The 16,009-nt window shown below is 40.7% G+C and overlaps 1 protein-coding gene across 4 annotated transcripts in view; it reads left to right on the top strand.

Moving 5' to 3' along the window:
- The window catches only part of FYN (FYN proto-oncogene, Src family tyrosine kinase), a 197,414-nt gene extending 187,780 nt beyond the window's left edge, over window positions 1-9,634 (top strand). For all 4 annotated transcript variants that reach the window (XM_075862287.1, XM_075862286.1, XM_075862284.1 and 1 more), the window contains 2 exons: window positions 3,576-3,707; window positions 8,069-9,634. In XM_075862287.1, coding sequence (XP_075718402.1) covers window positions 3,576-3,707; window positions 8,069-8,277 — 341 coding nt within the window. In that variant the 3' untranslated portion in view covers window positions 8,278-9,634. The remainder of the gene's footprint in view (window positions 1-3,575; window positions 3,708-8,068) is intronic.
- Window positions 9,635-16,009: the final 6,375 nt, after the last annotated feature.

Below are 16,009 nucleotides of genomic sequence, written 5' to 3'. Positions count from 1 at the left end.
CCCCTGACATTCCAGGACATAAAATTTACCCTTCCCCCCATCTAATCAAGACTTGGATTTGACATTGAGATATACCATATAATACAACACACTTCTGAATACGGCACGCTTTAACCTCCCACCCCCCACCCCCCCCGCAACACATCCCCTTCCCCCCTGTTATATCCCTCAACTCCCCACCTTGCCATAAACTTACCCTCCTAAGAGGGCCAGGGCAGGCGAACAATTCGCCCTTATCAAGACATTTCAGCACCTTATTCACAGTATATAAATACATGTAAAATATTCTATTCATTGTACTTCAGAAGCTCCGATTCTCCCGCCACCAGAATACAGTATACATATTATCTTCACATTTCAAGTAATCATATCACGGTCAACCTTCCAGTATTCCCCCCCCCTTCCTTCCCTATTTCTTAAAATAAAAGGATTTCAACTCCTCTCCAACAATTCAGCGTTTCAACGTATACCCGCATTTCTTTCTCCTCTCCCCCCATCAGCAACAGTCCCATCAGGAACCTTCAGGTGCGCACAGCAACTTCTTCCCTCTCCTGACGAAGACGATCCTCATGACTGTCCAGCCATCTGAGCACATCCTTTGGGTTTTCAAAAAATTGGACAGTCCCCAGTGCCACCACCCGCAGCTTCGCTGGATATAACATGGAGTATTGGACTCGAAGATTCCTCAGCCGTTTTTTAATATCTAGGAACTGCAGTCGCCGCTTCTGTATCTCAGCTGAGAAATCTGGATAAAAGGAGACTTTCGCCCCGTTCACACTAATATCTTGGCGTTCCCGGGCTTTCCTAAGAATCAGATCTCGGTCTTTGTAATGAAGCAATTTCACCAAAACTGGCCTGGGCGGTCTTCCAGGTGGGCCAGGTCGAGTGGGAACTCTATGTGCTCTTTCCACTGCAAACAATGGCGTCAAGGATTCTTTGCCAAACACTTCTAGCAAACATTTTTCAAAATAAGAATCTGGATGGGCCCCTTCCACTTTCTCCGGGATCCCCACCATCCTCACATTATTTCGGCGCAAACGATTCTCCAAGTCGTCCGTTTTGGACAAAAGGTAATTTACATCCACAGCCGTTGCATTCACATCTCTCCGCATGGGCAGCATTCTGTCTTCCAGCTCACTGACCCGACCCTCCACCGCCGTTGTACGTTCAGACACTTTCTGCAGGTCATGTCGTATAATAGAAATGTCCTCTTTGATCCCCCCCACCTGGCAAGTAAGCTTGGCTAGAGTAGAATTGCACTGGCTTACCGCCAAAAAAACGTCTGCCAAGGTGGGTCCAGGCACTGCCTTGTCATGTATGCATCCTTCCGATCCGTCCGCATGGCCATCCGACACCCCTTCTCCATTTTCCTCCTCATCCGACTCCATCTGCGTCCTCAGTGGCTCAAACCGGGACCCGGAGCCTGAACCCTCCGCCATCCTCTCCCTACTGCTCATCTGCCCTCTGATTACAGCAGGCTTCGTAGGTGTGTGTCGGGCAAAGCGCTCTAACCTCGCTGCTGCCGCCCCTTTCACATCTCTGCGCTCCGTGAAGGAGCCCGCGTCGGCGCCATCTTGCTTCTTCAGCTCCTCGTCCTCTGCCGCCTTTGACTTCCGAGATCGGGTCATTATGAATGACGGTTTTGTTCCGAAATATCGTCCCCGGGTTCTCCACCACTTCTCCTCTCGTGTTAAGTGGTTCACCGTGCAAATTAACAACTGCAGGATATCGTTTAAGGATAATGGCAGCGGGAGCTCCGGATCCTGCTTCTTCTCACATGCGCTGCTAGGCCACGCCCCCCCCACAGCGCAGAGTTCTAAGAAAATAAGTTCCAGTATTGTAATATTATGGGGAATACAATTTTGTACTAAAATAGACATGTCATGAGAGGTGACAGGTCCTTTTTAAAGAAATCAAGAAGTAGCTGGATTATTTGAAGCATGGCAAGAACATCTGGCAATGTATCTGTGAGCGAGAGCCTTTTGGGGAGTAGAGTTTGAAGACTAGTAATAAAAATGTAAACAGTCTCCAGGTATGAAGAGGTTAAGCATCCAGTTACACCTAGAGGTAGTAATCAAAATACCAAAAGAAAGCGTTGAAGAAGTCAGAGAAGCTGGCGGATGCTGTAACAAGTCTGACTAGTAAGAAATGAAGATGTGATGATATGCATGGTGAAGTGCGTCTACATCCTGTACAAGTGTCCTCCTGCTGTGCCGCTTGTCAGGCCTGCTGCCTTTGATTGCATGTCAAGTTACACAGCTGCACGTCTTACGCAGGGACTCCTTGTCTCTTCTTTGTATGAGCTTGTTTCAAAGTGATTACTGCAAAGTGTAGGAGAGAATCCAGATAAAGCTCTAGCTTATTACCTACCTAGCCGTTATATCCTTATACCTCATGTTAATACAACAGAAGACATTACAACTGGCTGTTTTTCATACTTCATCCTGATTATTGCAGTATGTGGTCATTATCTCAGACACGTCCTGTCTGAAACTTAGATCCCCACCTTCTGCCACTGACAGATGGTGTTTGTTTCTCTGCCGAGAGCTCTAGCGTTATTATCTTGCATTATCGTTGACAGGGCATCGGTTAGGTTTAAACGGGATGATAATTGAAGTCATTAATATTTTAGATTAGTGGGACCAGACCAACAAGTAGCAGATATGATGGATCTGTGGAATTGTGAATTATACAATGAACTGTTCATACTACAATTGTACACTTGTTATTATGGCACCAGGAGGGCGAGTGCTTTCTATGGTATTGAAGCCAAGCCATCTGTTTGTGGCGTTCAGTACTGTATGTAGGCATCACAATATGCTAAATATCTAACCGAGACACAGTATAACTATTGTACATCTGTATTTTATTTTCATATAAAAGAATTAGCCTTGGTTTGTATAGTCCCTGCTATGTTAGAGATTCTTCATTTATACACATTTACTAGAGATTTTATTCACAGAGTGGTTTTATATTCCTAATTTTAGTCATTTATAGCCAATAATGAAGAAAAAAAACAAAACACAACACTTAAGCCTCTTTCACATGGCAGTATATAGGTCAGCATTTTACATCAGCATTGGAAGCCAAAACCAGGAATGGAAAATAAACAGAAAAAAGTATAATGGAAAGATTTGTATCTCTTCTGTGTTTTGGACCCTTTCCTGTTTTTGGCTGCCAAAAAAATAATTCAAAATACTGCCGTGTGGACGAGACTTTTTTCAGCTTTTTTTATAGTCATTATACAGAAGCAATGCTACTTAGTGTTCATTTCAGAATTTTGTCATTAAATATTTAATAGTATATTAGGACATGTAAGAGTCATTGGTTTCAACTCTATTGTTTATTTGATGGATGAATTGTTTTATAACTGGTCATGAATAAGTCATAGCTATTCTTAACACTACAGGTAATAAATCAACTTCTGGAAATATATGTTCAGGTTTGCAATATTATTGTGCCTGGCAGCTGGTTAGTGATTTATAGCTACTATATTGCTAGAATGGATTTTTATGGATTTGTCTTGACATGGGATACTAGAGATAATATCGGAATGTGATTTTTTCCCCCCACAGGTGCAAAGTTCCCCATTAAATGGACAGCCCCTGAAGCAGCGCTATATGGAAGGTTCACAATCAAGTCAGATGTGTGGTCATTTGGTATTTTACTGACAGAACTTGTAACAAAAGGAAGAGTTCCCTATCCTGGTGAGTGTGCAAATCATTCATTCACTAAAGTGTCAGGGAAACCAAATGAACTACCTAATGTTCTGAAGTATAGGAGTAAATATGTTTCTATTCAAACGGGCTGGATGAGTGCAGTGTACATATATATGTGCAGCCTCACGAGTAGTAAACATTTTCCCTTAAACGGTCAGCCTTTCGACTTGGAGTGTAATCCAGTGGATTTTAGCAGATTTGGTCAGGCAGAATAGCTCCTCCAATGCAATTCTGGTAATTCGATCTGCTAATGGCGAGATATTGCATCGCCAAGGTGATATTTTTGTTAGATTCACTCAATTTTACACTAATCTATACTGACCAAATAGGTTAAAGAAAGGGATCAGATCAATATCTAGGCCCCCTACCTTTCCCTTCCATAGGACCACAGTAGATGAAGTGACCGAACCTTTCTCTGACTTAAATATTGGGAGATCCCCTGGTCCTGATTGGCTGCCCTGAGTAATGTATGATCGCCACAATGACATTATTTCATCCACCTCAAAAAGTGTTATGATACCTACCTCACTTTCTAAAGCCAGTATAGGTCTCCTTTTAAAGTATACCTCCAGTTATGACAAGGACCCACCGGACTGTGGGTCGTATAACCCGATAACATTGCTAAATGTAGATTATTCACAAAACTGTCAGCAAAGCCTGAAAGAAAGAAAATAACTTTTCCATAATCTTTACGGTTATTGATATTAGTTATATGCTAATGATAAAGTCTATTTCTTCTAGCCTTTGTAAATACTTTGCCATACTGTTGATGAATTTGTCGTATGGGGAAAACAATGCTAGGTCGGAAAAAAATGGCGCTACGACTTGATAGATATGGTACTTTACCTGAACGCTATTTTGTTCAATATATTTGCACCGATAAACTGATAAATACATAATTGAACCTGCCACCTATTTAATGTATACTAAATGGACAAAACTATTGGGACACACCTCTTAATCATTTAATTCAGGTGCTTCATTGAGTCTTATTGCCAGAGGTGTATAAAATCTAGCACCTAGTCATTCAATCTGCCTTTACAAAGGCCTGATGAAGATGCTGGTCCGGCGTTGAAACGCGTAGCCTGTCCACTGTCAATAAATACCTTTAATGCTTTAAATCACCCAGCTTTTGCCATTATTAGCAGCGCCTTTTGGTCCTTTTTCCTCTTCTTTTTATTGTTACCTGACAGCAAACCTCGGTTTGTTGTGCTACGGACCCGGCAGCAGCTTTATATACATTTCTCTCCCCCTGTTTGTGACACCTGCCAGTGTCTACATTCTAAGGTGAGCACTTTCCATTACAGTAGCAGTTCCATCTTATCCTGCTTTTATTGCACTATGTGGCACCGTGTCTTTTTTACTTTCTCCTAGTTTACAAATGTTTGTAAAAGAACGGGTCACTCTAAAGAGTTCACCGAATTCCAGCGTGGTACTATAATAGTTGTTGCAACAAGTCAGTTCGTAAAATGTCTTCCCTTCTAGATATTCCACGATCAACTGTGGAAGTGTTTAAGAACCACAGCAACTCAGCCACAAAGTCAAGAGCGGGGCCGCTGAGTACTGAGGCGCATAGTGCATAAAAGTCACCAATATTCTGCTGACTAAAGAAGTACAGCTCTCCAAACCTCCTCTGGCATTAACATCTGCACAAAAACTGTGTGCCGGTAGCTTCATGGCATGGGTTTCCATGGCAGAGCAGCTGAATGCAAGTCTTACATTACCAAGCACAATGCCAAGCGTCAGATGGAGTGGTGTAAAGAACGCCACTGGACTCTGAAGAAGTAGAAACATGTTCTGTGGAGTGATGATTCACGCTTCTCTATCTTGCAGCCTGATGGACCAGTCTGGGTTTGGCGAATGCCAGGAGAATGTTACCTGCCTGACTACATTGTGCCAACTGTAAAGTTTGGTCAAGTTGTCTATGGGGTGCTTTTTCAGGGGTTGGCCTAGGCCCCTTAGTTTCAGTGAAGGGAAATATTAATGCTTCAACATACGAAGACATTTTTGGCAATTGTATGCTTCAAATTTTATGGGTACAGTTTGGGGAAGGCCCTTTCCTGTTCCAGCATGACTGTGCACAAGGTCCATAAAGACATGGTTGGGTGAGTTTGGTGTGGAAGAACTTGACTGGCCCACACAGAGCTCTGATCTCAACCTCATCGAACATCTTTGGGATAAACTAGAATGGGGATTGCGGGCCAGGTCCTCTCATCCAACATCAGTATCTGACCTCACAAATGCTCTTCTGGATGAGTGGGCAAAAATTCCCACAAACATACTCCAAAATCTCGTAGAAAGCCTTCCTAGAAGATTGGAAGCTCCTGTAGGTGCAATGTGCAGGTGTCCCAATACTTTTGTCCATATAGTGTATATCATATACAGCATTGTCTACAGAGATGTTCCCATAAAACTTCCCTTTCTTTATTTCTTCTAAGCAGCAGAAGTCTTTACTAATTCCCGCTTTAAAGTGTATTTATTATTATAATTTTCATTGCATAAATCAATAATACAAATTCATGAAACTTTTTAACATATCTCAATTAGGGGATAATGGCATCTTCTAGCAGCCTATAGTTTCCTTTTTCTGCCTGCAGACTGTCTGTAAATGCTCTGAAACCTCTTCGGTGACTAAAAACCTTGTCTTCAGCAACCCAATGACTGAAGACAAACATATGTATTATTCCAGACAAGACATAATTCATATGCATAGGTCCATACCAATATAAAAATATAAAATATAACTCATGCTTAGATCTAGTTTTTATTGCATCTACTAGTGAGCAAGGTTCAATGGAAATTATATCTATATATATATATATATATATATATATATATATATATATATATATATACATACATACACACACACTGTATATATGTAGTTAAAGGAACAGTGGCTTCACAAATAATTTTTTTATATGTTAAAGATGTTAGTGCTTTAATAAAAACGTTTATATTCATTTGTGTGTTTGTGTTTTACTGTTTCTTATTTTTACACTTTTTCTTCCCTATGGGGGCTGCCATTTTTTGTTCCATTTCTGTGTGTGTCGATTAACGACACACACAGACATGGAATACGGCAGCCACAGTCCCATAGGGACTGCGAACGGCTCCCGTCCCATTGACTGCCGTGTACGGCGTCTGTGTGGGAACTGCGCATGCGCCGCTCCCACACAGTCCTATTCGAAATTGGCGCCGTCCGGCGCCATTTTACTGTGGACCGGAAGTCGCGGCCGGACAGTAATATTACTACTTCTGGTCGCGGCTTCCGGACTTGTGCACATGGAACAGCGGCAGCAAACGGAGCGGACGGGCCGGAGGGAGCCGCGGCGGCAGGAGCAGGTAAGAGATTTCAATGTATGTTAGTGTTTGTGTGTGTTTACTACTGTATGTAAACCTACTACACTGTGGGTTACCTCAAAAAATGGCGACACACAGTGTAGGAGGTTAAACCTTTCAAACCCCTCGTTTATCCCGGCACTAGCCAGGATAAAGGAGGGGGGGATGCTGAGAGCTCACTAGAGCGAGGGCTTTTAACCCAATGTTGCAATGCTGCAATTTTGGGAACTAGCTCCATCTAGTGACCAAAAATGGGTAGTATTATAAATTAGAAATAATTTATAATATTTCCTGACTCGCGAAAAAAATAAAAAAAATTTGAACAATGTTTAATCACCCACACACTAAATGTTTAATTTTTAAAAAAAAAACATGTTTTTCTGGCAACACATTCCCTTTAAAGTGGTGGTCCAATTGTTAAGGAAAAAAAACCTGTAAAGAAAAAATAAGATAAATAAAACAAAATCACTAGTCAACTCTTCAATTCCCTGCCAATCCAGCGTAGCTGCTCTGGCCGGTCCTTGTTTACATGCTGCCAGCGATAACGTGCTGTGGCTGCTTGGCGATGCCAGCAAGTATGGCACGTATCCACTTTTGGCTGCTGTGGACATGTGCAACCATGGAACGTCATCTCTGGCAGCTTGTAAACAAAGGCCGGCAGGAACTAACGGAAAATCTTTTCTTATTTATTTTATAACATCTTTTTTTTTTTCAATAACTGGACTCTGAATATTTTGAGGGAATAATGTTCTCTTAATTATCCATAGGAAAAAAATACAGTATAAGAAGACAATAAAACATGCATGAATTGTGAATGCTTATGACCCTCACCTTGCATTCAGCGCCATAATTCCACCCATTGTCTTTTACATATGTAATAATAGATAGATTTTCTTGTATTCTCTCTCCCAAGATATGAAGTCACTGAATAAAGCATAACTTAAATTAATATCTACTTTTCAAATGAAATATGCTTACACCTCTTATTTTCTCTCATTCATCTCCAGGTATGAATAACCGAGAGGTTTTGGAACAAGTGGAACGTGGGTACAGGATGCCATGTCCACAGGACTGTCCCAATTCTCTGCATGAGCTCATGATTAACTGCTGGAAAAAAGATCCAGAGGAGCGTCCAACTTTTGAATATCTACAAGGTTTTCTGGAAGACTACTTCACTGCCACTGAGCCCCAGTATCAACCCGGAGACAACCTGTAAAGCTCAGCCATTGGCGGGTTCAAATCCTAGAATTTGCTTCCAGTTTAATGACTGCCTTTAGCAAGGAGCTCTTTCTTCCAGTGTGGGTTGCACGTAGGCGTGAAGATCAGAACTTCAAGAAAACTTTTTTTTCCATGGCCACTTATAATAATCTGAATGTTCTCTTTTGAAAACAGTAAAACAACAGGGGAAAGGAAAAAACATACAACTTCTCAAGCAAAGACTTTGATGATGCATTGTATTGATGTTATGTAAACTACAAAACCTCTGTTCATTGTAAATATTAACTCTGTGCCAATTCCCAATATTAGAGAGGTTTTTTTTTAAATCAGAACCCATGCATTTTTACCCAGTTTCCATTTGAGTCTACAAAAGTGTTATTTTACAAAGTGCGCTCATACACTTCTATAACGTTTTTATTTAATATGTAGATGCATTTGTTTTGATTTTTGTACATGTACCTATAAATAATGCAAGCTGTACATACATACCACCATGCAGTACATCTTGTACATACATGAATCTATACGCACTGGTAGGAAAGTGCAGGGGTTAGGAGGTCCAGTCTGGCTCTGGAACATTAATGTCAATTAGGAAGGAACATTTCAAGGGTTTTCGAATGAAGACAGAAGTGATCCCAGAATTACGCATTTTGCACCTTGTTTTGAAGACTGACAATGACCCAAGTTATAGAATGAGTATGAGGTGAATAAGCTGATACCTTGTTGGCATGCTGTAAGGTTTCTAAATAAGTGACACCCTTATATCTATTAGTTGTAATTGGTCAACTAATGCAGGAACAACAGAGCCACAAAGGTGTCGGTTACATTATTAATACATGTCCTGTGTATATTCTACAGCCATCTGATTTGTATGAATGTGGCTTCTTGAAAATTCATGTGTCACAGTAGCTATCTAATAGATATTTTTTTTTTCATTTTTGATAAACATTTAACCTCTATTTTTCACTTGCAATATACAGCTGTGTAACCTTTGCCAATCTTAAACCACCCAGGAGTACGTAAGCCGATCGTTCATCTTTTTCTATGTATTATCTGCCAATGTAAAATGCGTCTTTTCAAAGTTGATAACGAAACTTATTTCTACTTGTCTTGAGACGTTCTCCAGTGGAATTACTATGCACTATACATTTCATGGGGAATGCACAAAACCAGTGTTTCTTTGTGTCATCTTAGAATAATTTTGTTTAATGAGCAATTGTCCTTTCCATTTGGTTTTTACATTATGTTATCAATTTAAAGTCTTAACTAATTTCCTATTATCATTTCTTTACATTTTTTCATGGAAAACTGTTTAACTTTATTAATTTAGTAATTAAATATGAACAATTTTACATCATTATTTTGTTATTATTCCTTTGACCAGAATGGAATTGATAAGAATCTTAGAGAATGTCACACCATACTAAGGTAAAATCAGTATCTTAATACGAGGTAGGGAAATAAAACAAATCTTACTTTGTTGGCTTGTTTCTCATTATATTCATGGAAATATCACATATTTTTTATGTGCCTTCATTTTCTGCCAAAGCCTGTAAGTTTTATAATAAGCAATGGCACAGTATTGCAGAAGAGCAAGGTGCATAGATGTTTCAGGCCATAGTAGGAGGTTCAAAGAATAAATAATTCAGAGCAAAATAATTTGTTTAATATGACAGGAAAAGGTGCAAAGTGAAGACCATTAACCCTTTAATTGCCAGGCGTTTCAGAACAATTTTACAACTTAAACCTGAATTATAAAAAAAAAAACATATTATACCTTCCATACCCATACTTTTTCTGAAAGTAAAAACCTTGGACATTATGAAAATGCCACCCAGCACTTTACACTAATGGCCGACTTCATGTAATTTTGAATGTAAGCATAAAGTTTTGTAAAAAAAAATGCATAAAAATATCATGTTTGTGGCTAAAGGTCTGCACCAAGCAGAACCGAAGGTGTATAACACCTAAAAATAAAAGTTCAAGATGTGCATAGTTTATACATGCCACTTATGCTTATGTCTACATGCAGATATTTTCACAAAATCATAACTAGCCGTGTAACTGGTCATCTTCTCACCCCTTTAGTAGAAAGAATGACCCACCCCCCCCACCCCCCCTATATGTGGCAATCACTGGGCGGCTATGCAGGGGGAGAGATGACAGTAAGGGTATGTTCACACGGCCTATTTACGGACGTAATTCGGGCGTTTTTGCCCCGAATTACGTCTGAAAATAGCGCCTCAATAGCGCTGACAAACATCTGCCCATTGAAAGCAATGGGCAGACGTTTGTCTGTTCACACGAGGCGTATATTTACGCGCCGCTGTCAAATGACGGCGCGTAAATAGACGCCCGCGTCAAAGAAGTGACCTGTCACTTCTTTGGCCGTAATTGGAGCCGTTATTCATTGACTCCAATGAATATCAGTGCTAATTACGGCCGTAATGGACGCGGCGTTCAAGCGCCTGCACATGCCGTTACGGCTGAAATTACGGGGATGTTTTCAGGCTGAAACATCCCCGTAATTTCAGCCGTTACGGACGCCCTCGTGTGAACATACTCTGTTTTTTCTTCCTGCTCTCACTTGCTGTTTCTCCCCTCCCCTTCACAGACACAGAACCAAGTAAATTGTTTCATCTTGCTCTCCAACTTCTAACCAGTGCTGCTCCTCAAATATTGCAGCTAGAGCTTTCATCCTGGTATCATTTGAAAGATTCTGGACTTAAACAAGATACCAAAACTTTTGTCCTTATATTGTATAATAGTTGCAGCATGACATATAATGTCCCTGTCACTCCATTAGGATTGGTTTTGTCATTTACCATACATAGCATTTTACCTTCTTTGAGTTGTGAACACATTTTTTGTACTCTGCAACCATTCATTAATGTAATCCGTTTCCTCCTTCCCTCCCCCCTTCAGTATTCTATGTGTAGGTAAAGACAAAATAGAAGGAAAGAATTGTTAGGATTGCTTATGGAACATGTACAGTGGATACAAAAACCCCTGTTAAACACATCCCTGTTAAAATGCCATGTTTTTGTCATATCAAGCAATCAGTACAAGACGAATCATTTCAGAACTTTTCCACCTTTAATGTCACCTATAATCTGTACAATTTTATTGAAAAACAAACTGAAATCTTTTAGGATGGAAAAATACAAATAAAGAACAAAAATAATGTGGTTGCATAAATATGCCCCCCCCCCTTAACCCCTTAATGACCGGGCCATTTTGCATGTTAATGACCAAGGATTATTTTTTGTTTTTTCACGGTCGCATTCCAAGAGTCGTAACTCTTTTTTTATTCCGTCGACATAGCCGTATAAGGGCTTGTTTTTTGCGGGACGAGTTGTATTTTGTAATTGTACCATTTTTAGATGCTTACAATATATCGATTAACTTTTATTAACTTTATTTTAGGAGAGAATTGAAAATAAGCAGCTATTCCAGCATTAATTTTCACGTTATAAATTTACGCCGTTTACTATGCAGCGTAAATAACATGTTCACTTTATTCTATGGGTCGGCACGATTATGGGGATACCAAATATGTAAAGGTTTTATAGGTTTTTCCTACGTTTGCACAATAAAAAGCCTTTTAGAAAAAAATTACTTGTTTTTGCATCGCCGCGTTCCAAGAGGCGTAACGTTTTTATTTTTCCGTCGATGTGGCCGTACGTGGGCTTGATTTTTGCGGGACAATGTGTAGTTTTCATTAGTACTATTTTGGGGTACATAGGACTTATAGATTAACTTTTATTTTATTTTTTATGGGGGGAATGGGAGAAAAGAGAATTTTGACGTTGTTTTTTGCGTTTTCTTTGGACGCCGTTCATCCGGCGGTTTAATTAATATGTTCATTTTATTGGTCAAGTCGTTACGATCGCGGGGATACCATATATGTGTATGTGTGATTTTGTTTTGACCGTTTTACTAAATAAAACCACTTTTTGGGCCAAAAAAGTAGTTTTATTTGACTTTCACTGTAATTATTATTTATTTTTTTTTCACAAACTTTATTTAACTGTTTTACATTTTTTTTTTTGTCCCACCAGGGGACTTCACTCTGCGATGTGCCGATCGCATATATAATGCTTTGGTATACTTCGTATACCAAAGCATTATTGCCTGTCAGTGTAAAACTGACAGGCAACCTGTTAGGTCATGCCTCTGGCATCGCCTAACAGGCAGATGCTGAAGGCAGACCTGGGGGTCTTTGTTAGACCCCCGGCTGTCATGGAAACCCGACGGCGACCCGCGATTTGTTTGCGGGGTCGCCGATCGGGTGACAGAGGGAGCTCCCCCCTCTGTCAAACACATTAAATGCCGCTGTCACTATTGACAGCGGCATTTAATGGGTTAAACTGCCGGAATCGGCGCGCGTTTCGATTCCGGCAGTTGCAGCAGGAGCCAGGCTGTGTATAACAGCCGTGCTCTTGCCGCTGATCGCGTGTGTACACTGGCAGTACCCGCGCGATCACAGGACGGATATATCCGTCCTCCTGCGCGAACTAGCAGCTGCTGAGGACGGATATATCCGTCCTTCGGCGTTAAGGAGTTAAACTAATACTTTGTTGAATTACTCTTTTACTTTATGAGAACATTCAGTCTTTTTGGGTAGAAGTCTATCAGCATGGCACTTCTTGACTTGGCAGTTGTTGCCCACTCTTCCTTGCAAAAGCGCTCCAAATCTGTCAGATTGCGAGGGCATCTCCTGTGTACAGCCCTCTTCAGGTCACCCCACACATTTTCAATGGGATTCAGGTCTGGGCTCTGGCTGGGCCATTCCAAAACTTTGATCTTCTTCTGGTGAAGCCATTCTTTTGTTGATTTGGAGGAATGCTTTGGGTCGTTGTCGTTCTGAAAGGTGAAATTCCTCTTCATCTCCAGCTTTTTAGCAGAGGCCTGCAGGTTTTATGCCAATATTGGCTGATATTTGGAACTGTTCAGAATTCCCTCCACCTTCACTAAAGCCCCAGTTCCAGCATCAGAAAAACAGCCACAAACCATAATGCTGCCTCCACCATGCTTCACTGTGGTGATGGTGTTTTTTTGGGGATGTGCAGTGTTGGCTTTGCGCCAAACATACCTTTTGGAATTATGACCAAAAAGTTCAACCTTGGTCTCATCAGACCATAACACATTTTCCCACATGCTTTTGCCAAACTTGATGTAGGTCCTTGCAAGATATAGCCGGGCTTGGATGTTATTCTTTGTTAGAAAAGGCTTCTGTCTTGCCACCCTACCCCACAGCCCAGACATATGAAGAATACGGGAGATTGTTGTCACATGCACTACACAACCCGTACCTGCCAGAAAGTCCTGCAGCTCCCTTAATGTTGCTGTGGGCCTCTTGGTAGCCTCCTGGACCAATTTTCATCTTGTCTTTTCATCAAGTTTTGAGGGACGTCCAGTTGTTGGTAATGTCAATGTTGTGCCAAATGTGATCTACTTCTTGATGACTGTCTTCACTGTGTTCCATGGTATATCTAATGCCTTGGAAATTCTTTGGTACCCTTCTCCTGACTGATGCCTTTCAACAACCAGATCCCTTTGATGTGTTGTAAGGTCTTTACTGACCATGGCATTTGCTGTCACATGCAACAAAGAAAATGTCAGGAAAATCTGAATTGAACAGCAGAACTTTATATGGGGTTACTCAGAATCACTTTAAATAATGGCAGCGGTGTACTGACTACTATTTAACATGAGTTTAAATGTGATTGGCTAATTCTGAACACAACCACAACCCCAATTCTAAGAGGGTGTTCTTACTTATGCAACCACATTATTGCAGTTTTGTTATTTTTATTTTTTCCTTCTAAATGATTTCAGTTTTGTTGCAGGCGTTTTTCGCAGCGTCCATTACGGACGTAATTGGAACTGTTTTTCTATGGAGTCAATGGAAAACGGCTCCAATTACGTCCCAAGAAGTGACATGCACTTCTTTGAGGCGGGTATCTTTTTTACGCCGCTTTTGACAGCGGCGCGTAAAAAAAATGACCGTCTGCACAGTACATTGTAAAACCCATTCAAATGAATGGGCAGATGTTTGCCGACGCTTTCAAGCAGTATTTTCGGCCGTAATTCCAGGCGTAAAACTTATAAAGCTGAAACGGAATCGTCGTTTTGCCGGAATCAATAGCGTAGTCGACTACGCTATTGCTTCCGGCAAAACGACGGGTCCGGTGCACAACAGAGACAAATGGAAACCATGGGCACCGGATCCATCACCATTGAAATCAATGGTGATGGAAACGGAAGCCTCTCCTTTCTGTCTGTGTCTGTTCAGGATCCCGTTCTGACGGAAAGCTCCGCCGGAATGTCAGAACGGGACCCCAATGCAGATGTGAACAGAGCCAAAGGCATATTGGAATCCTTCTTAATAATAATATCATAAAATTGTATTTGCTTGTTTACAACTGCTGTTGGACTTGGGAGTGACGGCAGAAAAATGACGGCACTTGGGCTCAACAAACAGGAAGTATAGAACGAATTTGTACTTGTAATCCATGTTACCAATGCTGTACTATAGCTCCGATGTTTCATGGGTCAAGAACAGCTGAAACCAGAGCTTTGAAATTTCTTTTGGCTCCGCAAACTCTGGTACTACTTTATATAAATACAATATGGGTGTAGATTAGTGCTCTCCTTGTGTTCCCATGATAACACTTAATTACACTTGTATCTTTTATTTCAGGGGCGGACACAGACAGCAGGCAGATGCAGACAGCTGTGGGCCCCTGTGTAAGAACAGTACATGGGCCCCTTGCTCTTCAATATCTCATCATAAATCACCCCCTTATGTCTCTAACAATCCATCAGTAATTGTTAGCCATTAAATTTATCATCTCAGGCATTTACATGCAATCTAACAGACAGAAGAAGGCTTCTTTAAGGTGACAGTGGGCCCCCTTACCTACTGGGCCCCTGTGCAGCTGCACAGGTTGCACCAATGGTATGTCCACCCCTGCTTGATTTTGATTTGATTATGTTACTGAATGCAGTCTTATTAAGGGGTTATTAATAGGATATGCCATCACTTACTGATCCTAAGAATGTTTTTTCCAGCACATCTTTATTCAAGTGAATGGGGCCATACTGCAGTTCTCTGCACAGCCGGGATGGCCACTGTGCATGAAAAACATTTTATATTTTTAACTATGTAATACATAATCCTAAATTTAGGATTGAAATGCTCCTCTTGACAATACTAGGGATTACCCGTCTTCATTTAAAAAATTACTATATGGCCTAAAGCCTTTTCTGCTAAGGCTGCGTGCACACCCTGCGTAATTTAATGAGGAAAATTCCCATCAAAATTGCAGGTAAAATCAGCACTTAATTTTGCAGGTTTTTTTATTTGTTTTTAGATGCAGATTTTACAATTTGATGCAAAAACAGATCAGGATTTTATGCTGCGGATTTTGGTGCATTTTTTTAATACAATTTTGAGATGAAAATATAAGATAATTCGACATGCTGCAGATTTTAAAATCATCACCGCAGGTCAATATATGTGCAGAATAATTCTGCAATGTGTAGATGAGATTACTTGAATACTTTGCTATTACTGTATTACGCTGCAGATTTGCCACAGGAAAATCCGCTCTGCAAATCCACACGTAATATACACTGTGTGAATGTGGCCTAAGGCTATATTCACACGACAGTGAAAAAAAAATAGCCATTAAAGACTGATCAACTGTCAGCTTTTCATGGCT

The sequence above is a fragment of the Rhinoderma darwinii genome, chromosome 4 (genome assembly GCF_050947455.1).
Source record: "Rhinoderma darwinii isolate aRhiDar2 chromosome 4, aRhiDar2.hap1, whole genome shotgun sequence".
Taxonomy (NCBI): Eukaryota; Metazoa; Chordata; class Amphibia; order Anura; family Rhinodermatidae; genus Rhinoderma; species Rhinoderma darwinii.
The sequence above is the reverse complement of the archived record's forward strand: the minus strand, read 5'-3'. Positions and strand labels throughout refer to the sequence as shown.